The sequence below is a fragment of the Bubalus bubalis genome, chromosome 6, assembly GCF_019923935.1.
Source record: "Bubalus bubalis isolate 160015118507 breed Murrah chromosome 6, NDDB_SH_1, whole genome shotgun sequence".
Classification (NCBI taxonomy): Eukaryota; Metazoa; Chordata; class Mammalia; order Artiodactyla; family Bovidae; genus Bubalus; species Bubalus bubalis.
This window is the reverse complement of record NC_059162.1, coordinates 53302997-53328379: the sequence shown is the minus strand read 5'-3', so window position 1 is coordinate 53328379 and position 25383 is coordinate 53302997. Positions and strand designations below refer to the sequence as shown.

Below are 25383 nucleotides of genomic sequence, written 5' to 3'. Positions count from 1 at the left end.
TTATGATACTTAATGTAAATAATTATCAGTGTGGAGTTTTGATTTTTTGGAACTTTTTAGAAGTTTTTTTTTTTTTTTTTTTTTTTTTAATATTTTCTGTCCATGGTTGGTTGAATCTGCAGAGCTGGAACCAGCAGATACAGATGGTCACCATATAGTACCTTACAGTATTACTTCAAGAATGACATGTGAAAGATCATGAAGATCTTTTTATTTAGTTGAAGCTGCATGTTATCTGTTGTTTTCTTAATCAAATGTCATGATAAATTCAGTTACCCAAGGAAGAGCCAAATCAGTTTTTCTCAACATAAAAAAATACATGATTCTTTAAAAATGATATAATTCTAAGGAAACTGGTGTGTTCCTAACAGTTTTTCATATGCAGCATTTAGAGAAGGTTCCTATGAACGTACATATAACTTACTGCTGCTGCTGCTAAGTTGCTTCAGTCGTATCCGACTCTGTGTGACCCCATAGACAGCAGCCTACCAAGCTCCTCCATCCCTGGAATTCTCCAGGCAAGAACACTGGAGTGGGTTGCCATTTCTTTCTCCAGTGCAGGAAAGTGAAAAGTGAAAGTGAAGTCGCTCAGTCATGTCTGACTCTTCGCGACTCCGTGGACTGCAGCCATGGGATTTTCCAGACAAGGGTACTGGAGTGGGTTGCCATTGCCTTCGCCATATAACTTAATAATTTAACGTATTTACTAAAGTCTTATTATGTGGCTGGCACTGTTCCAAGGAACCAGAGATACAGTGATAAGCCTGGGAACCAAAGCTGTTATTTTCTTTCTATTGAGATGTGTAGAAATCAACAAATAAAATAGGTTTTAAAAACATACGAAGTAGCCTTCACTTGTAATAACCCTCTATCACTGTTTTTAAGATCTAACATATATTTTTGTCTTTTATGAATCCAATTTTGACTTCTTTTTCCCGTCTCTACTCACCCACATTCATAAGCATGAAAATTCTTATTTTACTACAGAATCAACATTTTTATATTATATTTTTGGGGGTTGAACTTACAGGCCTCAGAAAATCATTGTATAAGATGAGTAGGAAATATAATGTAATTATACTTTATAATTTTAATCTTTTATCCATATAGTTTTTTAACATCCCGTAGACTGAAAACCAGGAGACACTGAAACAAAGCCAAGGACATAAAACAAGGTGTAAAAATGTCATGTTTTGAAATCCTAGTCTGTTTTCCTGGCACTGTGGAGTTATGTTAGAAATCAATATCAAAAGATACTTGAAAATAACCCACATATTTTAAAGTGCAATGTGACATTTACCAAGAGAGATCTTTGACTTAGCTATTGAAAGCCTCAGTAAAGTTCACAAGCTGAAAAAACACAGGTGATGATTGTAGAGAAGAAGGCATTTAAATGAGAAATTAATATCAAAATGAGAGATTAATATCAAAATGAGAGATTAATATCAAAGATACTTTAAAAACCTCATATATTTAGAAATTAAATGTCCACTTTTAATTGATGTGTGTATCTAAGCAGCCATAACAAGGAAACTATTTGTAACAAAAATGAAGAGAGAATTTATCAGGTTTTGTTATATGCATTCTGAAGCTGCTCAGTGCAACTAAATACCATGTGGAATCTTGAATAAAGTATGAAAGCAAATAATTATCCTTTCATTTTTAATCTATGCAGATTTATGAGATACGGTAGAAAAACTCTATACTCTGGTCCTTTTTTTGGAAGAAGGAGTATAAATCGTAATGGAAATGAAATAGTGAAAACTTGATTTGTCAGAAGTATATGGATCCTTGCTTTTGTTATTAATAGTTGCATTTCCTTTGTAGGTGTTACTGCAGATGATCACATGATGAAAGTAGAGACTGTTCACTGCAGTGCTTGCAGTGTGTATATCCCTGCTTTACATAGCTCAGTTCAGCAGCACTTAAAATCTCCTGATCATATCAAAGGAAAGCAGGTCAGTTTTAATCTACCTTAATGAAGTCAATGAATTATTTGTTTAATCCCTTATTGCCCTTTAAAGGCTATTGTTTCACACCTGCCTACTTGTGTACAATCCAGTTAATCTCATGAGTGACTTAGTGTAAAGATACTTAGAGAGGCAGTGTAGTATAGTGGTTAAGTGTAGTATTGTGGGCTCCAGAGCAAGACTTCTGTGAATCCTGGTTCAGTACATACATACGTTAAGCAAGTAATAAACTTTTCTTTGTCTAAGTTTCCTTATCTATAAAATGAGGATGGATGAATCTTATGTGATTGATTAAGGATTAGTTTAATTAAAATGTAAAGGGCATCTAAAGTAGTACCTGGCACATCGAAATCATAGCTGTTATTGAACTGCTTTTTTTATTGTTAACATTTTTTTAAGGTAGTGCAAAATTGCTTTATGAGTGTGTGTTTGTGTATTTAGAACAAAAAGAAAGACTTGTTTTTTGATGATTGGGAAAAAAAAAAAGCCAGTTACTTTCTATTGTTACATTTTTAGTAGAATTTACTCAGACATTCTAGGAAAGTTTTACTATTTTCTTCTTGATTAGTATTATTTTGCTCCTATGTTGGTTATTTATTTATTTCAAATAAAAATATTTATTTTATGAGAAATTTGTTTGAAAAGCAAATTAAAAATTCAAGTATTAAAGGCTTTAGTTTGATAGCATGAAAATTAATGGTTGGAGTAGCTGGGGCTGGGTAAGGTAGCTCCAGAATAGATTGGAGAGAAAGCAAGTGTTTAGTAGACCTGGACTTAAAGAGTATTTAGTGACTGGGTGTTTTTTGTTGAAGTTCACTGGCTTTTTGAATCTTCATTGTTTTAATTCATAGATCATTTAGATTGTAGTCACAATAGCTTTTGTTGTTCTATAGCTTTATTTGCCAGAAATTAAGTCATTTAATTCTAAGAATTTGAGCATGCAGTCATTTTAATTAAGGAAATATTTTTCATGGCATCGTTTTCAAGTGTCTCAGTGTGTTCTGTTTTTCATAGGCTTATAAGGAACAAATAAAAAGAGAGAGTGTCTTGACTGCTACAAGCATTTTAAATAATCCAATAGTGAAGGCACGATACGAACGTTTCATTAAGGTAAGACTTGAGAGCAAAAACTGGGTTATATTGTAATGTTGTAACAGTTAAATATAGCATGGTAACTCTTTGTGATATTTAATATAGCACAAAATTAGGATAATTTTACTTGATATCATACATATAGGTAAAATGTCTTTTTTCCTAATTGTTGGGATTTGTTGGGGGCAGGAGCAAGACGCCATTCCTTTCTCATTCCCTTTCTAGCTCTGGGTCATTTGAGAGATACACAAGAATCTTGATAGAAGACCCAAATGTCAGCTTTATCCTTGATTTTTTTTTTTAAAGGGTGACTTTGGATGATATGTCTTAGATAGTTATTGTGGACTTTCTAATATTTCACTCCTAGATAGACTTACCTCCCCCCCAACTACTGTGACTGCTTCAGCTGGACAGCAGTAGGATTCGCTTAGTCGACCACATGACAGAGCAGACTAGAATGCACCCTTTCCGTTGCTTAGAAGACATGAAAGACGGTCTTGATGCCCAAGTGAATCCCTTCTGTCCCCTCTTTTGGATGTTCCTAGTGAAGGGAAATTCCTAAGAGGAATGACTTATCCAATTGGTATTTCTTCTTCTAAGCATACCAATTAGATAAGTCATTTCTGGATAACACTTGGATGGGAAGCAGGAAGTTCAGAAACTTTGCTTCAGAAACAAAGCTCCTGCTCATAGCATCATAAGACCAGAAGGAAGGAGGTTTGCTTCAGTTAGGAAACTCAAAGGTGAACAATTAGGTAGGTATACCTGGCCTACTGCTTCCCAGGATTTTTGCCATATATTATTCCAGTGATCCTTCTTTACATATTATTCCTCAACCAGATGACTTCCAAGCTGAATAAATTTCAGTTCTTTCTGCTTGTTCCAGAAGGCCCTATTTTCTGATTATTTTATTTGGCACTGTTTACTGCACACTGTTTTTAAAAGGTGAATACAGCCCTAATTTGAAATCATATTTTGTTGGAGATACGGTGTCAAAAAGATTAAAGCATCATAGCTAAATTAGGAAAGATTAGATTTTTATTATCCTTGCTATATCACAGACTTGAGAGGTTAATTGTTTCCAATGATGTATGAAGGTAATTTGTAATGAGAAAAGAATACAAAGTAGAATTTCTGTGTAAGGTTTTCAAGCTGCACTTTAGAGTCACTTCATGGAATGGGAAATGTTGAGATATCTTGCCTCAAGTACATACTGTGGAGAAAGTAACTTAACTGAGAATCTTCTAGAACCTTGTTACTCCATGCAATCCAAGGATCAGCAGCATTGACATCACCCTGGAGGCTCTTTAGACATGCAGGGTATCAATTCATATCCAGGTCTATTGAATAAGAATCTTCATTTTAAAAAAAGATCGTAGCTGATTTATATGCATGTTAAAATTCAAGAAGCACTGGTGTCTCATTACTTGGAGATGCTCTTTGTCTGGCATTTTTTGTTCAGCAGTCCTGTCTGCTCCGTTTCTTGCTGTTCTAGAGTCCACAGAAAACTTCTGCTCATAATCAGCTCTGGTCATGGCTTAAAAACACTTCGATCTTTAAGTGCTTAGAATGACAAAATACCGTTTTAAATCTTTGTCCTGTGAAATAATCAGTTCATCGATTTCTCCCAGTTCTCCACTTACATATGTTCTGCCTTCACTCTGGCCTGGACACTCATGGTCAGCCCTTATAACAGTGCAGTGCTGCCATTCTGAAACTCTTTTCTTAATTTTTCTACTGCTTACTAGTTCTCAACTCTGCCATTTATGGTTAGCTTTACTAACTGTCTTTCCTGCTAAAAAATATCATGGAATTGTGCCAGTACTGTTTGCCAGATGTCACTGCAGTTCACAGTAATTTTACTTGCTATCAATCAATGTAATGTGCTTCCTGTAGTGACTGTTTGAAACTTTTCACTCTTCACATATCCAGATTTTATTCTTACTCCCTTCACTTACCATATTCTTATCTCTTCTCTAGCTCTAGGGAGATTGAAGACCACTGGATGTGAACTCTAACTTTTCTCCTTTCTACTTTAGAATTATGTATTTTTTTTCTCATTGTTATATGTGAAGGAAAATATTCTTCTTTGTGCTTTATCTGTGTTCTTGTTTCATCAGTTATCGCCTTATTTTCATCAGATTTTTTTCCTCCCATTTATTATCTTACTACTTTTTCCCAAAGAGACATGTTTATGAGTTTCTTAAACTAAAAATGACTGAACTTTTCCTAGACTTTAGCCCTTCTTATCTCTTCTGTTACCATCATACTTGAAAAGGTGGTTTACCCTGCATTGTGCTCTTTACTTCCTATATGTTATTCACTCTTTAGTATTTCCCAATAGGAGGTGTATGATTAGAATCCCCTGTGAAGTTAAAATCAATTAAAAGCTACCCAGGCCCCTTATAAGACCTTCTGAATTAGGGCTTCTCAGAAAACTTTGCTGATAAAAATGCTTCTTAAATATGCAGATTACCGAACTTCTTTCCTGGACACTTGATTCAAGAGGTTTAAGTCTGAAATTATTTCATTTTGTGCTTTTAGCAAGAGCTTCAGTACTTGATTAAATCAATATCTCAGAGTTATGGACTCTGGGCCAGTGTTTTGGGAGCTTAAGAGGGAATTGTGAAGATTCATTCATGGGCAGTCATTGCTATCCAACTTCCATTTACATTATACTTTTGAAACTGTTCTTTCTAAGATTACCAGTGACTTAATTTAATTTTCAAATAAAAATTTGTAACATTTTATTGTTTGTTATTTTAAACATAACAGAAGTTAAGGGGATAGTACAATAAATCCCTCAGGTACCTTTCCTCAGCTCTAATTATTACCAGCTTTAGTGAACTTTTTCGGTTGTTTTCTACTATTACCTATTTGCGTCATATAACAGTGTTGATCTATTAATTCATTCTTGAAACTTTGTTTTGCTAGATGGTATTTCATAATTCTAGGTTTCTGCATTAAGTATTCCTTTTCTAACTTCTGTCCCCAAGTACAAGCTTTTTCAGTAGGCTTTATTCTCAGCCATTTTTTTTTTCTCATTCCCTCAGCTCTGCCCTGGGCTATCCTTTTTAAGACCTGGCTTCACTATTCACTGTGCAAGCAATTCACAAATCTAAATATCTGACTTTGAAGTCTTTCCTCTTCTGAGTTGCAAATTTATAGTTGCCCTTTAAACATTTAGACTTCTTAAATTCAAATTATATATAGTATAAACCTGCTGCTTTTCCCCATCTTAATTTACCCATTCTGTCAATGGTGTCACTTTTACCCTTTCATTTCCTGGGCTATTAGAGTAGCTCAGTGCTAATATTTTTTCTCTTGCTACAGCCACTCAACCTGCATCTTCCTACCTAGTGTATCTTAAAGTGTAGCACCAGTCTTATACTTCCCTGTTTTAATAACCTTCATTGTCTCTTCATTTCTTATATTATTAATATAGCCTTCTGATATGCTCTAATTTATGAGACATAATCCAGATACATAATTATTTAAGTAAATTAAAATACTAAAGTTGTGAATGTTTAGTGAATTACAGATTTATCTTTTTTAAAGTAAAAGTAAAGTATGATACTTAATTTGTTTCTGATTTTCATTTGAGTTTTCAAACGTACTGATTTTCATTTGAATTTTTTAAAGAGAACTTGCAACAGTAGTGCATTGAATACTGATATAATTAAGTAGAACATAAATCTTCATCTGCTTTGTTTTATGGAGTATAAAGTACTGACTTCAGGAATATATATACCCACATTGGTATGAAATAGATACTCAAAAAATATTAAATAGATTTAATATAAGTTGAAATTAAGTTTCAAATGGTATTTGTTTTTAATGATATAGCAAATAAAAATTTCACTGATTAAAAAATAAATGCGCTCTTTTAAAAGCTTTTTTTTTCATGTTTTTAGGGTGAGAATCCCTTTGAAATTCAAGATCATTCTCAAGATCAACAAATAGAAGGAGATGAGGAGGAAGAGGAAAAGATTGATGAACCTGTGGAAGAAGAGGAGGAAGAGGAGGAGGAAGAGGAGGAAGTGGGGGAAGTAGAGGAAGCAGAGGAAGTAGGGGAAGGTGGAGGAGTGGAAGGAGTGGGGGACACAGAGGAAGGAGGGGATGTAGAAGGAGAGGGGGAAGTGGGGGCAGTGGGGGAAGGAGAGGGAGAAGGGGAGGGGGTAGGGGAAGTAGAGGAAGAAGAAGCAAAGGAAGAGCCTGTCGGCTTTTCTGTTGACCAAGCAGAAGAAAATTAAATATAAGGTATTAGTCAGTTTTAAAAGAAGCTTTAAATTTTGTCCCAATGTGGAAAAGGGTAAGAATTTCAGTAGTTTAAAATATGAGAGTTAACACCCATGTTGCATGCATTCCACACATTACAATTTGTTTTATATAATTTCTAAATGTTTGCCATTTGTTTAATAAAATGAAGGTAAGACTATTTTAGTTTAGTTTTTATAGCTACTTAGTTTCGAGAAATTGTTTGTATAATTTTTAAGCTTAATTTTTATTACTTTATTGATGTTGAGGATAACAGATGTGTATTGTTAGTATGTCTGTTCTAATCATTTGAACTTAAATGCTGCTCTTGGGAGTATATATTCAAGTGTGCATTAATGTTTTGAATACTTACCCTAGAAGAGATAAGTTGGGCAAGTATTTTGTGCTCTGTGTATTTTTTTACTGCATTGGACATTGAATATAGTAATTTGCGTTAAGATACGCTTAAAGGCTTTTTGTGACCATGTTTCCCTTTGTAGCAATAAAATGTTTTTTACAAAATTTCTCTCCCTGGACTAGCAATTTAAAATGAAACAGAATTAATCAAATGACTATATAAAATTGGAATTTGCCTTAATATATGAGTTCATCTTGGTATATGAGTGTTTTAAAATAATTAAATTGACTTGAATTAAGGAAAAAAATTTATTTCACTTTTTTTAAAGTATGATTAAAATATTTTTAAACATAATTCAACTAGAGATCAGCCTGTAACTGACCTGTTTATACTTGTTTTAATTCACTCATTTTCTCTGTGCCCATGTCAGATCTTGAAATCTTCTTGGAAATACATTTGAATACAAATAATTTTTCATAGTGATGTTAATTCTTTTGTCATGCCTGCTTTTGGCTGAAGAACCAAGAAGCAAACGATCACTTTTTAAAAAAAGAATTATTTCTCTCTTGACTATTTCTCTCCTTTTTATAGCTCGTATGCTTCATACTTAGAAGATGAGATTGATAGATTGTGTACTCAGTCACTTCAGTCATGTCTGACTTTTTGTGACCCCGTGGACTGTAGCCCACCAAGCTCCTTAGTCCATGGGATTCTCCAGGCAAGACTACTGGAATGTTTGCCATGCCCTCCTCCAGGGAATCTTCCAGACCCGAGGATCAAACCAGGGTCTGCTGCATTGCAGGCATATTCTTTAGCGCTGAGCCATTGGGGAAGATAGATAGATAGATAGTCTGTCTTCAAATGACTGACTGTGTCACTGAAAAAACTATTGCTCTTATTTGAATCTTAACTCTGGTAAGGAATCTTTTGAGAGGGGGATACGTCCAGTGAAATTAGCTTCTGAAAAATTTGAGGCATTGGATAGATGAACATATGGGTAGGTAATTTTAAGGCATTAAGTGGGTGAATGTATGGGCATTTGTAGAATTTCACAGATAATCTCTCTTTTTGTGTACAACAGACTTCTAAAAATAGATTTTTTTAGGTCAATTTGGGTTTATTGTAGTGGACTAGATTCAGTACAGTTCAGTCGCTCAGTTGTGTCCAACTCTTTGCGTCCCCATGAATCGCAGCATGCCAGGCCTCCCTGTCCATCACCAACTCCCGGAGTTCACCAAAACTCATGTCCATCGAGTCGGTGATGCCATCCAGCCATCTCATCCTCTGTCATCCCCTTCTCCTCCTGCCCCCAATCCCTCCCAGCATCAGGGTCTTTTCCAATGAGTCAACTCTTCGCTTGAGGTGGCCAAAGTATTTTTGGAGTTTCAGCTTCAGCATCAGTCCTTCCAATGAACACTCAGGACTGATCTCCTTTAAGCTGGGATTGGGTGTCAAATAAGAGAAGATTAGTTGAAGATTAGAGAAATTTAGATCCTATCTAGGAGTCTGTATTTACTTAAAGAGACACCAGAGAGCCTTTGTGCTCTGAAGTTATAGGATTTGATAGATCTTCCTATTTCTCATTTATTTTAAAATTTTGGGGAAGGATTAACATAAAAGGAGACGAGATCTCTTTAGATTAGAATTGTAGCCAGTTCTCTGTATCCACAGGTTCTGTATCTCCAGATTCAACCCACTGCAGATCAAAAATATTCAGGAAAAAAAAATTCAGAAACTTCCAAAAAGCAAAACTTGAATTTGCCAAGCACTGGCAACAATTATGTGGCATTTACATTTTACGTAACACATTGTATTAGGTATTATAGGTAACCTAAAGATGATTTAAAGTATAGGAAAAAATGTACATAAGTTATATGCAAATACTGTGTCCATGTTATGGCTTCTTAATTGGTTCAGTAGTAAAGGACCCACCTGCCAATGCAGGAGATGTGGGTTCCATCCTAGGGTCAGGAAGATCCCCTGGAGAAGGAAATGGCCACCCACTCTAATATTCTTGCCTGGATAATCCCATAGACAAAGGAACCTGGTGGGCTGCAGTCCATGGGGTCTCAAAAGAGTAGGACTTGACTTAGCAACTAAACAACAACAGAATGTCCATTCTGTATAAGGGACTTGAGCATCTGTGGATTTTGGTATCTCTGAGGGTTCTAGAACCAACCACTGCAGATACTGAGGGATGACTGTATTGCATTCTTTTGGCGCACCAGTACTTTTTTTAAAAAAAGGGTCCCAGGTAATTTGATATGAGAAACTTTTGGAAAGATTTCTTTTTAACAAGAGTTTCTGTAACAACTTCTAAACATTTTAGAATGAGAGATAAAGAGCATCTAAGTAGTAATTTTCATCAGAAACATGTAAAAACATTTATTCAGATTAGTTTATTTGCTAAGTATTAATAAAATATATTGTGTTGTGCTTAATTCAGAGGTTTAAATTTTGTATATCGTTTCAGATAATTTGTATATAGGCAGTTTAGTTTGCAGGCAAATTTTTGTGATCCTTAGTGTTTATATTTTCAATATTTTTGTGATATTACATAAATGTAACACTTTAATACACTTTTAACTTCTGTTATCCAAGTATTGTTTTCTTTATCAAAAGGCTAAACATGTAGTTCTGTAACCAAAGAAATTTATATACAACATGCACAGTTGTTTAAACGAGATGCCTAGGGACTAACCTGTAGTAGTCTCTTTTTATCACTATCTACTTCCAGTGTCCTTCCAATGAATATTCAGTGTTGTTTTCCTTTAGGACTGACGGTTTGAATCCTTGCAGTCCAAGGGACTCTCAAGTGTCGTCTCCAGCACCGCAATTTGAAAGCATCAATTCTTCATCTCCTAGCATTCTTCATGGTCCAACTCTCGCATCAGTACGTGACTACTGGAAAAACCATAGCTTTCAGTATATGGACCTTTGCTGGCAAAGTGCTCTCTCTGTTTTTTATATGCTGTCTAGGTTTGTCATAGCTTTCCTTCCAAGGAGCATCTTTTAACTTCATGGCTGCAGTCACCATCTGCAGTGATTTTGGAGCCCAAGAAAATAAAGTCTGTTACTACATCCAGTTTTCCCTCTTCTATTTGCCATGAAGTGATGGGACTGGATGCCATGATCTTAGTTTTTTGAATGTTGAGTTTCACACCAGCTTTTTCACTTTCCTCTTTCACCCTCATTAAGAGGCTCTTTAGTTCCTCTTCACTTTCTGCCATTAGAGTGGTATCATATGCATATCTGAAGTTGATACTTTTCCTGGCAGTCTTGATTTCAACTTGTGATTGACTTAGCCCAGCATTTTGTGTGATGCACTCTGCATTTGGGCTTCCCTGGTGGCTCAGTGGTAAAGAATCTGCCTGCCAAAGCAGGAGATGCAGGTTTGGTCCCTGGATCAGCAAGATCCCCTGTTGAAGGAAATGACAACCCAGTCCAGTATCCTTGCCTGGGAAATCCTATGGACAGAGGAGCCTGGTGGGCTACAGTCCACGGGGTTGCAAAAGAGTCAAGCATGACTTAGTGACTAAACAATAACCATCGCCTCCAGTCTGTCAGGAGGTCTGTGTTTTCTACTTCCTGAATTTATCTGCTCGCTCTTCACCTCAGCTGCTACCAACTCCAGTTCAAGTCACCATCATCTCCTTCCTGAACTATTGAAATAGCTTACTAACTAATCTTGCTTCCACTCTTACCTTGTTAGGATTCAGTTTTCCACACAAAAGTATAATCTTTTAAAAATGTAATTCAGATAAAGTTAGTTTTCTGGGGGCTTTTTTGGTACCTGTACAATCCAAACTCCTTATCATGGCAGTCAGGCCTTGTTTAGATCTCTGACTTTATATCATTCTTGCCACCAGCTCTGATGGCCTTTTTTAGTTTTTTAATGAAACTTGCCTATCTTCAGAACTTTGCATTTTCTGGAACCTGTACCTGTCAGCTTTCATTAGTAGACGCTTCATCCTTAGGGTACCTTAAATGTTAGAAGAGGCTGCTCTGAGGAAAGATAAGGATAGTAGTTCTTAATTTTTGTTAAAGTGAGAATTTATGGGCACCTGTGCCCCAGATATCCTAGGTCATATTCTTGGGCAGTGGTGTGTTTTTAAGAGGTATCCCAGGTGATTCTGTGGGTAGTCTCATTGATTGCATTTGAGAATATTTGTAGTGCTTTTACAGAAATTTTAGTGAATCTACTGAAACTCTCATATCAAAGAGGGGCATTTGTCCTTTAATAAGCTGTTATAAGTTTAAGAGAGTCTCCATAATATTTTATGAAAGCATTGGAATGACCTGTTACAGACCTCCAGAGTCAGAAAAGGGTCTTGTTTTTGTTCTTTCTCTTCTTACTGAACTATTTCTTAGCATTTTATAAAGTCATAATAATAGGAGGAGTAGTTTCTCCATATAACAAGGTTCCTCTTGTGTTATTCCCCTACTTAAAATCCTTCATTGACTTTCAATACCAGTCAGTGTAATAAACACTCAAATCTTTTTAGGGTGGCATCTGTGGCTCTGTGTTTTGTTCCTTTTCTGCTTCTTCAGCCTTATATATCAGTCTTAACATATTTATATTAACTGCCTCTCCCCATAAACATTTGAATTTATGATCCTACTTGAGACAGGAGTGGTTTTTAGAGTACCCAAGATTTGACTATAACCTGACTATATTATAACATCTGGATATTCTATTTATATTTTACAATATCACGCTATTGTAAAACATACTTATTTATATCTTATATTTTATAGTAGTATATAATCATGTAACATAGTCCTCTCTTAAGAATGAGGTTGAGGTAAAAATGAGAAAAGGAAAGATATAAGCATCTGAATGCAGAGTTCCAAAGAATAGCAAGGAGAGATAAGAAAGCCTTCCTCAGTGATCAGTGCAAAGAGATAGAGGAAGACAATAGAATGAGAAAGTCTAGAGATCTCGTCAAGAAAATTAGAGATACCAAAGGAACATTTCATGCAAAGATGGGCACAATAAAGGACAGAAATCGTATGGACCTAACAGAAGCAGAAGATATTAAGAAGAGGTGGCAAGAACAAAAGAAATATACAAAAAAGATCTTCATGTCCCAGATAATCATGATGGTGTGATCACTCACACTCACGTAGAGCCAGACAAACTGGAGTGCAAAGTCAAGTGGACCTTCGGAAGCATCACTACAAACAAAGCTAGTGGGGGTAATGGAATTCCAGCTGAGCTATTTCAAATCCCAAAAGATGATGCTGTGAAAGTGCTGCACTCAATATGCCAGCAAATTCGGAAAGCTCAGCAGTGGCCATAAGACTGAAAAAGGTACATTTTCATTCCAATCCCAAAGAAAGGCAGTGCCAAAGAATGTTCATACTACCACATAATTGCACTTATTTCGCACACTAGCAATGTAATGCTAAAAATTCTCTACGCTAGGATTCAACAGTATGTGAACTGAGAACTCCCAGATATTCAAACTGGATTTAGAAAAGGCAGAGGAACCAGAGATCAAATTGCCAACATTTGTTGGATCATAGAACAAGAGAATTCCTGAAAAATATCTGCTTCATTGACTATGGCAAAGACTTTGACTTCATGGATCATAACAAACTGGAAAATTCTTCAAGATATGGCAATACCAGACCACCTTACTTGCCTCCTAAGAAATCTGTATACAGGTCAAGAAGCAACAGTTAGAACTGTTCGTGGAACAACGGACTGGTTCCAAATTGGGAAAGGAGACGTCAAGTCTCTTATGTTGTCACCCTGCTTATTAAACTTATATGCAGAGTATATCATGGGAAATGCCAGGCTGGATGAAGCACAAGCTGGAACAAAGACAGCTGGGAGAAATATCAATAACCTCAGATATGCAGATGACACCACCCTTATGGCAGAAAGTGAAGAGGAACTAAAGAGCCTCTTGATGAAAGTGAAAGAGGATAGTGAAGAAGTGACTTAAAACTCAATATTCACAAAATGAAGATCATGGCATCTGTTCCCATCACTTCATGGCAAATAGATTGAGAAACAATGGAAACAGTGAGAGAGTTTATTTTCTTGGACTTCAAAATCACTGCAGATGGTTAGTGCAGCCATGAAATTAAAGGACACTTGCTTCTTGGAAGAAAAGCTATGACCAACCTGGACAGCATATTAAAAAGCAGAGCCATTACTTTGCTGATAAAGGTCCATCTAGTGAAGGCTATGATTTTTCCAGTAGTCGTATATGGATGTGTGAGTTGGACCATAAAGAAGGCTGAGTGCTGAAGAATTGATGCTTTTGAACTTTGGTGTTGGAGAAGACTCTTGAGAGTCCCTTGGACTGCACGGAGATGAAACCAGTCAATACTAAAGGAAATCAGTCCTGAATATTCATTGGAAGGACTGATGCTGAAGCTGAAACTCCAATACGTTGGCCACCTGATGAGAAGAGCTGGCTCATTAGAAAAGACCCTGATGCTGGGAAAGATTGAAGACAGGAGGAGAAGGGGTTGACAGAGGATGAGATAGTTGGATGGCATCACTGACTCAATGGACATGAGTTTGAGCAAGCTTTGGGAGATGGTGAAGAACAGGGAAGCTCAGAGCTCTTTGGTTCATAGAATCCTTCAAGTGAAAGCCATTGCCACAACTTGCTTTTGCTAAATGGAGTGAAACTTCTGATGTAGGAGACTCCCAGAGGTTGTGTCTAAGGGCCATTGAAGTGTGGCAACACCTTATGTGTTCTGTGGATACCACAAGGAGCTTTGATTCCTCATACTTAGAAAACAGGCAAACGAAAACCTGGGGGCTGTCCATTTCCCATTTTTCTTTCTGACTTCTTCCCACCTTCCTCAACAAATATTATAGAATGCTAGCTTCCTCGAAATAAAAATAAACCAGGTAACAATAGTGAAAAATCTAGTAGTTGGCAGACTACCATCTGTAAGACTCCCACTGCCTGTTTTCATATGAATTTTACATTTTTAAAGGGCTTTAGGAAGCAAAACCCACTCCAGTGTTCTTGCCTGGAGAATCCCAGGGACGGGGGAGCCTGGTGGGCTGCCGTCTATGGGGTCACACAGAGTCGGACACGACTGAAGTGCCTTAGCAGCAGCAGCAGGAAGCAAAAACGGACTACATGACAGTTACCCCTCAAAGCCTAAAATACTTTGCTAACTGGCCCTTTACAAAAAGTTTGCTGATCCCTAGGTTTTCATATTGGACAACAACCTAGAAGCAACAAAAATTGAAGGGGAAGAGCAATGTGAAAGGCAATAATCTTAACAAGCAAAAGTAATTCCTAGGAAAATAAAACAGGAGGGAAAAAGAACTTCAGAGTAAGTATAATTAGTATTATGTGAAATAATAATTAGTAATTATAATAATGAACTTTATATGTAATCCTTGGGCAGTGTTATGTATTTTAATCTTCAAAGAGATTTGAGAGATCTAATTTTTAAAATGCAAACTGCTATGAAAAGGAAGTATCTTGAAAGTAAAAAATAGTTGCTAAAATAAAAATTTCTCTTTTAGGCCAAGTAATTGAATAAACATGACTGAAAATCAAACTACTGACCTAGAATTTTGACCTAAGAAATAATTACAGAATCTTATAAAATCAAATAGGTGAAAAATAGAAAAGTAAAGAGACATAGACGATCCAGGTAAATACCATCCATTTAAAATAAAACCTGATGAATTTAGAGGCCGCGTATGCTTAGTTGCTCAGTCTTGTCTGACTCTTTGAGACCCCATGGACAGTACCCTGCCAGGCTCCTCTGTCCATGGGATTTCCCAGGCAAGAATTCCGGAGTGGGTTGCCGTTTGCTCCTCCAGGGGATCTTCCTTCCCCAGGGATTGAACCCACTTCTGAGTCTCCTGCATTGACAGTTGAATTCTTAATCATTGGGCTGCGTGGGAAGCTTAGGAGCCATATATAGAGAGAATTCACTATGCATACATCACAGTGCCAGGTGTTCGGTAAGTGATCAATATTTTTGAATGAACGATTCGTGCATGTATATGGGTATGAGTTCCAGAAGGTGAGAACAGAAAAAAAAAATTGGAAAAAAATTTTAATTGTCTAAGTTGAAAGGGATATATATGCATAATTATGACTGATTTATATTGGTGTATGACCAAAACCAACACAACATTGTAAAACAATTTTCCTTCAGTTAAAAAAAAATTCTGATGAGAGATTGATCTCGTATTAAAAAGCCTATTAAAAAGTACTGAGAAAAAATAATGGAAAAGGAGACATATGAAAAATAAATCCTGACAAAGTTTATGTAATTCCAGGATAAAATAACAATCTCAAAGTATCTAAAGAAAACTTAAAAGGGGAAAAGAATAACACTGGTCTCAGACTTGTTATCTGTACATCGAGATACTAAAAGATAAACTGTTACTTTTAAAGGTATGAAGACAAATTGTTTGGAATTTAGAATTCTATCAAACTTATTTTGAGAGAGTAAACAATGAATGCATTTTAGAAATTCTAGAACATAAAAGGATTTGGGAATTAACTGTCATACTAAGTACTCAATAACATGTTTGTTCAGTCGCGCAGTTGTATCCAACTCTTTGCAACCCCATGGACTGCAGCATGCCAGGCTTCCCTGTCCTTCACTATCTCCCAGAGTTTGCTCAAACTCATGTCCATTGAATCAGTGATACCATCCAACCATCTCGTCCTCTTTTGTCCCCTTCTCCTCCTGTCTTCTATCTTTCCCAGCTTCAGAGTCTTTTCCAGTGAGTCAGCTCTTCAATTTAGGTGGCCAAAGTATTGGAGCTTCGGCTTCAGCATCAGTCTTTCCAGTGAATATTCAGGGTTGATTGCCTTTAGGATTGATTGGTTTGATCTCCTTGAAGTCCAAGGAACTCTCAAGAGTTTTCCACAGCACCACAATTAGAAAACATCAATTCTTCAGCACTCATCCTTTATGGTCCAACTCTTCCATCCATACATGACTACTGGAAAAATCATAGCTTTGACTATATGGACCTTTGTAGACAAAGTGATGTCTCAGTAACCTGAAATCAAGTTAATTATGTGATGAAAAACTGTGAAATAAATTTGTTATCATAGCTAAGTATTTGAACATGGCTCTCAAAAATTATTAGATGAAGAGTTCAAAGTTGAGGACACAGGTTTTGTATCATAAATTTCTAAAACTTTAATAGTTATATTTTCAAATACTATGAAAAATAATCATAAAGCAGGCCACAGAGAAGTTGTATAGGGTCCATTCTATTATCACAATATAATAAAGTAGAAATTAACAGGTGGATAACAATCAATAAAAATCAAATCAAAAAACTTTCCTTGTGATGCTTGCTTTAAAATAAAAATGAAATTTCAAGAAAGAATTTCCATTTTATTTAAGCTATTCCAGATTATACAGAAATCTGAAACACTTCTGAATTTGGTCTCTGAGACTAGCATTACTCTTATTCCAGAATGTTGTCTGTCAAAGATAACTATAAAGCAATCTCAGGAACAAATATAATCATTGAAAAAAACATTAGTAACTTAAGTCTGAAAGACTATGGTCATGGGAAAGTAGGATTTATTCAAAGAATACTAAATAATCTGTTAATGTAATTCAATACTATGACTTTTATAAAAGGCAGATTAAATGGGAAAAAATCATATAATCTCAACAGATGCTGGAAAAATATTTTCTGAAGTTGAACACTCCCTGCAGATTTAAGTCTTGTCAGGCTAGGAATAGAGAAAAAAATTTTTTTAATTGGCTAAGGACATCTACCAAAAATCTTCAGCAAATGTCCACATTCAAGTCAGGATCAAGCCTGTTGGTTACACAACAATCATTTAACCACAAGAGATAGAAATATCAGGGAGAGACAACAATGTCATTTCAGGTAATGTGATTGTGGAGATAGTACCTCCAAGAGATTCAAGTGAAAAGCTATTAGAAATTATGAAAGGTAGCTTTGTTTAATAGTTGAACATACAAAAACCTGTAGCTTTCTATGGGTTGGTAAGAGCCAATTTGAAATGTAATTTTTAAAATCCTATTTGCAATATAAATCTGTACTATATATACTATTTACAAATAAACAATTGGAAAGTATAAGATCCATATGAGGAAAACTGTACACTTTAATGAAGGATGTAAAACAGCTAAAAAATAAACATTTAATGTTTTCGTTGGTAAAAGCTCAGTATTGTCCAGATGTCAGTTATCTTCAAATGAATTAATGAATTTACCACCCCAATAAGTTTTCCACAATGGCCACCCAGCTCCATTTTGAATGTTTGAACCATAGTTACTCCATTTTGATTTTTAAATGCATTCTTTTCTTAAATGGTTGAAGCAGGTGTACAATGCATGTTTAATAGACCACAAACTGGCTGTTTCTATTAGCCTAAAGTTCAAGTTAAATTATGTATCAGAATGACTTCCCCACACCTCAGTATGTGAATATTACTTCCATTAATCCCATTGCTTAAAACACCCACATGAACACACCTGTTAAGAAGGTGGGGAATTGTATATATTTTATATTGTTATGTTTCTGGTAAAAATCAGGGACCTATTCAGATTTTGTAGGGAAGGTGAAAATGGATGTTGGGGTACTATTAGCAGCATGTGCCATTTAAACTGATTAAAAAATTCATACACAAAGTAAATAACCAAGAAAAACAAACTTGAAAATACAACAATGAGGAGAATTTGGCTTATGTTTCTTACTAGAGATGAACAACAAAACTACAGTAATACATTAAAGATAAATAGGTCAGTAGATCAATGAAATGGATTAAAGAAACACATATAATATATAGAATCATAGTATACTGTGAAGATACCAATTTGAACCAAGGGTAAAAGATAAAGTACACTGAATGATTTGGAGACCGACAGTATAGAACAGTCACACTGGAGGAAGGTAAATACCTATGTCACTCTATACATAAAATAAATTTCAAATGGATAAAACAGACATAGTTAAAAAAACTACACCAGTACTAAGTTAAAATGTAGGAAAATCATCATAATTTTGGGATGGTGGTCTTTCTAAGCAAGATATAAACCCCAGAATACATTAAGAAAAATGCTGACAAATTTGGGACATGAAAGAAACTTGCAGAGTGAAAGACACCCTGAATGACGTTGAAAGGAGTGACAGAAGCGGGGAAAATACTTGCAATATGTACAAGCGATCAAAGGTTAAGTCAAAGAGCTCCAATTTATCAAACATTATGTTGATAAATATTCAAATATCATAGCCACTTTGGATGAGGAAAGTGGGCCCTCTTTCAGATGGTGGATGGCTGAATAAATTGTTTCACCTTATCTAGGAGGGCAATTTGGAAGTAACTTGCAAAATTTAAAAAGCACAGATTATTTGATCCAGCCCTCTTCATAAGTAGCTATTCACTTTCCTGAAATCTGAAATGCACATGAATGCAAAGATAACTTGTTACATCTAATCTAAAATGTATTGAGGTTGATGCTTTTTTACTATTGTGAGAAGGTGTAAAAAAAATGCCACCTGGTTAACAGCAATCATAGGAAAAGTCATCAATTGTAAAATGCATTCCAGCTCCAGAGATTAGATAAACTATGGGGGAGGGGGGAAATGTGTCTAGAAACAACTGAAGCAGACTATATCTAAAGAAATGGTCTTTGCAATATTATTTGTAATAATGAGAAATTGGAAACAACCTAAATATTTAATAATAAGGGGAGTAATTATAGTATAATCATGACAGTTGAATACTAGATAGCCCTTAGAAAGAATGGGAGAGACCTGTACATTTTGACATGGAATAATATCCAAAGACAAGTTACAGTTAATGATATATTAGATAATTAACAATGATATATTAGAATTTTATTTGGAAAAACTGCATGTGTGTGTATATGTATGTATATATATATATATATATATATATATATATATATATATGTAAATTCCAAACTATATATTTGTATGTTGTTGGTGTTTAGTTGTTAAGTCATGTCTGACTCTTTGCAACCCCATGAACTGTAACCTGCCAGGCTCCTCTGTCCATGGGATTTTCCAGGCAAGAATACTGGAGTGGTTTGCCATTTCCTTCTCCAGGGGATCTTCTCGATCCAACAATTGAACCCACATCTCCTGCATTGGCTAGTGGATTTTTTACCACTGAGCCACCAGGAAAGTGACTGGTGGCCACTATATTTGTATAGAAATGCATAAATGTGTTTACACAGAAAAAAGTCTGAAAGAATAGTGTTAAATGTAAAGTGGGAAGTTCCATTGGGAAAGCAGTAAGTTTTTGTTTTTAACTCTATTTGCTTTTTGTTTGTTTGTTTTCTAAACAAGGATATAACCATGTTAATACTGTTCCTTAAGGTAGGAGATGCAAAAAGAACAAGTTTAGGTGAGGTGGATGATAAATGAATTTGGGGGCATGATAGGTTGGTATTCCCTGTGGGATATTGAAATGGTGATACCAAGTAAGCTGTTGGATACATGGGCATGGAGCTATGAGGAGCTTATAATCAACTTACAGTGTTTTCTCTTTCAAGTGATGAGTTTAATATTCATGTGTCTGACAAAAAATATAATTTCTTGTGGCAGCACAGTGTAACACCGCTTCTCAGCCTTGCAATGAAACATCTTTCTTCTCCTCTGTTCCCCACCCCTGTGGCAGCAGTACCGTGTTCTAGTTTTGCCTATTTTGAGAAAAACATTTAAATTAAGAAAAGCTTCAGTTTTCTCATGTATAAAATAAAGACACTATTTTCCTTGTATAACTGAAGCAAAGATTAAATGAGCATAAGTTAACACCTAGTACTGTCTGGGGTGCTTAGCTGGCTTTCAGCATTTACATTTTACTTTTCTTACTGTTACCTAAATGTCAGAGTTTATTTATTTATTTTTACTTAGAGATAAAAGAGAAAAAGAAGGGACTTCCCTGGCAGTCCAGTGGTTAAGACTTCGCACTACTAATGCAGGGGACCTGGGTTTGATCCGTGGTTAGGGAACTAAGTTCCCACATGCCCTGTGGTATGACCAAAAGATTAAAAAAATAAATAATAAAAAAATTGCTCATTTAAAAAAAGAGAGAAAAGGAAGTATTGGCTTGGTAAATCTTTATGTAAAATTAATACAAAAATTTGGGTGTTTTTTTTTTCACATTTATTTTAACCAAGTCCTGATCTTTCATCATGTGTTTTGGAGATTATATCACATCGACTCGTTTCTCCATAATGTTTGCATAGGCCTTTGGGCAAAATTAATTATGACCTGATAGTTTGATATAAAGAGAAATGATAAATGGCTCGTATAACAGAACCAATCATAGTTGTTCCTAATAATTTTTTTCCTTCAGTATCAGAGGTCCTCTGCTGTCAAGGATATTATTAACCTGCTAATATTGGAGCTCCAAACTCAGCCACCACAAAGAGTTAAACAACTCTCCTCAACTGGGGTTTGAATTGCTTGTCAGAGCTGAGGTCAATCTCACTGTTAAATGACAGATGTTTGCCTGCAAATCCCTTGTATCTCTTCATGGGATATAAAGTTCAGTGCCTGGAACAACAGGGTGGTATTCTTTAATAACTGTTAAATTTATTCTTTAGAGATTTTACAAAGATGTCCTATTGCTCCTGGAGGGCTCCCTTGACACCCAACTCTGCATTTTCTTTTTGCATAATGCCTACAATTTAAAGCCACCAGGCTCCCTGTTGTATAGCTCCTGTATCCTTGGTTCAGTATAACCAAAATACTCATAAATCTCCTTTTCTTTCAGTAGCTTTCTGCAGCAGCTGGGGTATGACAGTGATGTCCCTGATCTATAATTCCAGACAGCCCTGGGGTGAACAGACAGACCAATCTAGAGCCACTACGTCAGATAAAACGATGTTGTTTGCACAACTCAGTGTCCTCAAGAGGTAGTCATGTAATACTCCCAATTTGTATTCTGCATAAAACTCCTTTTACAAGTTATAAACTTCCTACAGGGAACAAACGTATCCAGCTAAAGGATGCTGAACATACGACTATGTAATGTAATTTTAAACTCAAAAGGAATGTGCTAAGCCTTTTACATCCTATAAGCTGAAAGCTATAAAAGAACCCACAATTTCTGTTTGTGTGACATTCTTCACTTTGGAATTCTAATCAAGCAGTGTTTTCCTAAGACCTTGTGTTTGATATGCAGTGCTAGGAACATGGCTGATTAAATGTTTAATCTGTACATATCTTGAGACTTCATTCATAGTTATCACAAAAAAATAGATTGTTTCATTACTTGTGTTTTATTGACTTACATTTGAGTTGGCTATTAAATGATCCTATTATCACATTAATTATATTAGAGAAACTTTGATTAAATGATTTACTTGTATTTTTATTTCCATTGTTTTTGTTGTTGTTGTTCAGTCCCTCAGTCATGTCCGACTCTTTGCCACCTGTGGACTGCAGCATGCCAAACTTCCCTGTCCTTCACCATCTCCCAGACCTTGCTCAAACTCATGTCCATTGAGTTGGTGATGCCATCCAACCATCTAATCCTCTGTCGTCTTCTCCTGCCTTCAATCTTCCCCAGCATCAGGGTCTTCCAGTGAGTCAGTTCTTTGCATCAAGTGGCCAAAGTATTGGAGCTTTAGCTTCAGCATCAGTCCTTCCAGTGAATATTCTGGACTGATTTCCTTTAGGATTGAAAGATTTGCAAGTGTCCTTGCAGTCCAAGGGACTCTCAAGAGTCTTCTCCAACACCACAGTTCAGAAGCGTCAGTTCTTCAGCTCTCACCCTGCTTTATGGTCCAACTCGCGCATCCCTACATGACTACTGGAAAAACCATAGCTTTGAGTACATGGGCCTAGGTTGGCAAAGTAATGTCTTTGCTTTTTAATATACTGTATAGGTTTGTCATAGCTTTTCTTCCAAGGAGCAAGCATCTTTTAATTTCATGACTGCACTCACCATCTGCAGTGATTTTAGAGCCCAAGAAAATAAAGTCTGTCACTGTCTCCATTGTTTCCCTATCTATTTACCATGGAGTGATAGGACCAGATGCCATGATCTTAGTTTTCTGAATGTTGAGTTTTATGCCAGTTTTTTCACTCTGCTCTTTCATCAAGAGACTTTTTAGTTCCTCTTTGCTTTCTGTGATAAGGGTGGTATTATCTACATATCTGAGGTTATTGATATTTCTCCTGGCAATCTTGATTCCAGCTTGTGCTTTATCCAGCCTGGCATTTCGCATGATGTACTCTGCATGTAAGTTAAATAAGAAGGGTGACAATAAACAGCCTTGACGTCTCCTTTCCCAATTTGGAACCAGTCCGTTGTCCCATGTTAAGTTCTAACTGTTGCTTCTTGACCTGCATACAGGTTTATCAGGAGGCAGGTAAGGTTATCTGGTATTCCCATCTCTTTCAGAATTTACCACAGTTTGTTGTGATCCACACAGTCAAAGGCTTTGGCATAGTCAATGAAGCAGAAGTAGATGTTTTTTTCTGGAATTCTCTTGCTTTTTCTATGATCCAACAGATGTTGGCAATTTGATCTCTGGTTTCTCTGCCTTTTCTAAGTCCGTCTTGAACATCTGAGAGTTCTCAGTTCATGTACTGTTGAAGCCTAGCTTGGAGAATTTTGAGCATTACTTTGCTAGTGTGTGAAATGTGTGCAACTGTGGTAGTTTGAGCATTCTTTGGCATTGCCTTTTTTGGGGGGATTGGAATGAAAACACCTTTTCCAGTCCTGTGGCCACTGCTGAGTTATCCAAATGTGCTGGCATATTGAGTGCAGCACTTTCACAGCATCATCTTTTAGGATTTGAAATAGCTCAGCTGGAATTCCATCATCTCTGTGATACTTCCTAATTTTTCTCTCATTCGAGATCATGGATTCTTAATCTTGGCTCTGTTGACATTTTGGACAAAATAATTCTTTGTTGTGGAAGGCTGTCCACAACATAATGTCCTATGCATTCTAAAATATTTAGCAACATGCTTGGCCTCTGTTTCATATATTCCAGTAGGATACTGCCAGTCATGACAATTGAAGATGTTTCTAGACATTGGCAAATGTCATTTTGGAGGCAAAATCTTCCCTAGTTAAGAACCACTGATCTAGATATATTAAAAACAGCTGGGTATGGAATTTGAACTGTAAATATTTTGCTTAAATATATTAGGATTTAAAAAAAAAGGCAGCCTTAGATTCAGTTCTAAGGAGCATGTGTGGGCTTTTTTGACCTTTCCCTCTCTACTCACCAATAAACCATACTGTAGGTATTTCTTTCTCCACTCTGTGTTGTAGGCCTCTGCATCCCAGAAGCATCTATGACTTACTGTTTTTTTTTTCCTGTCTCGGAAAAAAATGAGCTTCTAGTACAATGCATTGTACATGGTAGGTGCTCAAAAAAATGAACTGGTCGTATGACTGAATGTTACAGTTATTTTTCTCTTGGAAGTATATATCTGTAAATATACAGACCTTTTTGAGAATAGATGTGTCCAGCTATTTTATTGTGTTTTGTGTTATCTAACTTTTATAAGTTGGAGACTATTTTCATGAAGCATTAAAAAAATAATTTTATGAATTCTTGGCTGCACTGAATCTTGTTTGCTTTGCATGGGCTTTCTCCAGTTGCAGGGAGCAGGGGCTGCTCTTCATTGTGGTGCATGACCTTCTCGTTGCTGTGGCTTCTCTTGTTGTGGAGCACAGGCTCCAGGCATGTGGCTTTAGTTGCAGCCCACAGACTCGGTAGTTGCAGCTTGGGGGCTTTAAACCGTGGGCGCAGTAGTTGTGGCACACAGGCTTGTTCGCTTCTCGGCATGTGGAATCTTCTGGACCAGGGATCAAACCCATGTCCCCTGTACCAGCAGGCAGATTCCTATCCGCTGCACCACTAGGGAAGCCCATGAAGCATTATTTGTTCACCTCACATACACTGAGTGCTTATTCGATATCAGACACTAGTACTAGGAGCTGAGGATACAGTTAAAAATAAATGGACATAATCCTTGTCCTTGGAAGTCTTACCGAGCCTGAAGTGGGGCAATTACAATTCAGGAGAGATCTGCTCACTTAGGTCTATCTGACAGCATTGGTTTCCATAAAAAAATAAAAATTGTGTGTGCCTAGAAACCACCTCTGGATACATGGCACGTTATAAACTTGGCCTCTAGACTTTCAGGGTTTCCCTTATGCTTCAGAGATCCTAAATGATTTATTTTAGCTTTTCCCACGCTCCAGAACACCAGAGGAGGAAATCTGGAGCCAAAAGCCGCGAGGTTATCTTTGGGAAGTAGTCAGGAGGCAGTGCTCTGGTCTTCAGAACACAGGGCCTGCCAGGAATGTAGAGGCACAATCCAAGGAAGCACAAGATGTGTGAGAGAAGAAAGTGCAGGACAGTTTTCTTTCTCTAGTTTCAGATGCCTCCCTAAGTTTCATTAGGATCAATTGGCTGGCTGTGGGATACGGTAACAAAAATAATTCAAATTCTCCTGCTCTCACCCTTACCTGCTTATTAACTTATTCTCTTTAGTTCAGTGTAAAGTCATCACCCCCACTCCAGCTTTCCACATATACCAGGGAAACATTCTACCCATGTGTTCATGCATATTTGTGCACACTGCTTGTGGTCACTGCCAGACACCAAGCTCTCCACGGCGTGGCATCTCAGAGCTTCATTTGAATCTGCATTTGGTATCCTGCCAGCAGTGTGTAATCTGCAGAGGTCTTTCTGACCTCATCT

The 25383-nt window shown here is 36.4% G+C and overlaps 1 protein-coding gene across 5 annotated transcripts in view; it reads left to right on the top strand.

Moving 5' to 3' along the window:
• The window catches only part of ZNF326 (zinc finger protein 326), a 35064-nt gene extending 27223 nt beyond the window's left edge, over nucleotides 1-7841 (top strand). For all 5 annotated transcript variants that reach the window (XM_044944716.2, XM_006063374.4, XM_044944717.2 and 2 more), the window contains 3 exons: nucleotides 1828-1958; nucleotides 2985-3080; nucleotides 6977-7841. In XM_044944716.2, coding sequence (XP_044800651.1) covers nucleotides 1828-1958; nucleotides 2985-3080; nucleotides 6977-7315 — 566 coding nt within the window. In that variant the 3' untranslated portion in view covers nucleotides 7316-7841. The remainder of the gene's footprint in view (nucleotides 1-1827; nucleotides 1959-2984; nucleotides 3081-6976) is intronic.
• The last annotated feature ends 17542 nt before the right edge of the window (nucleotides 7842-25383 follow it).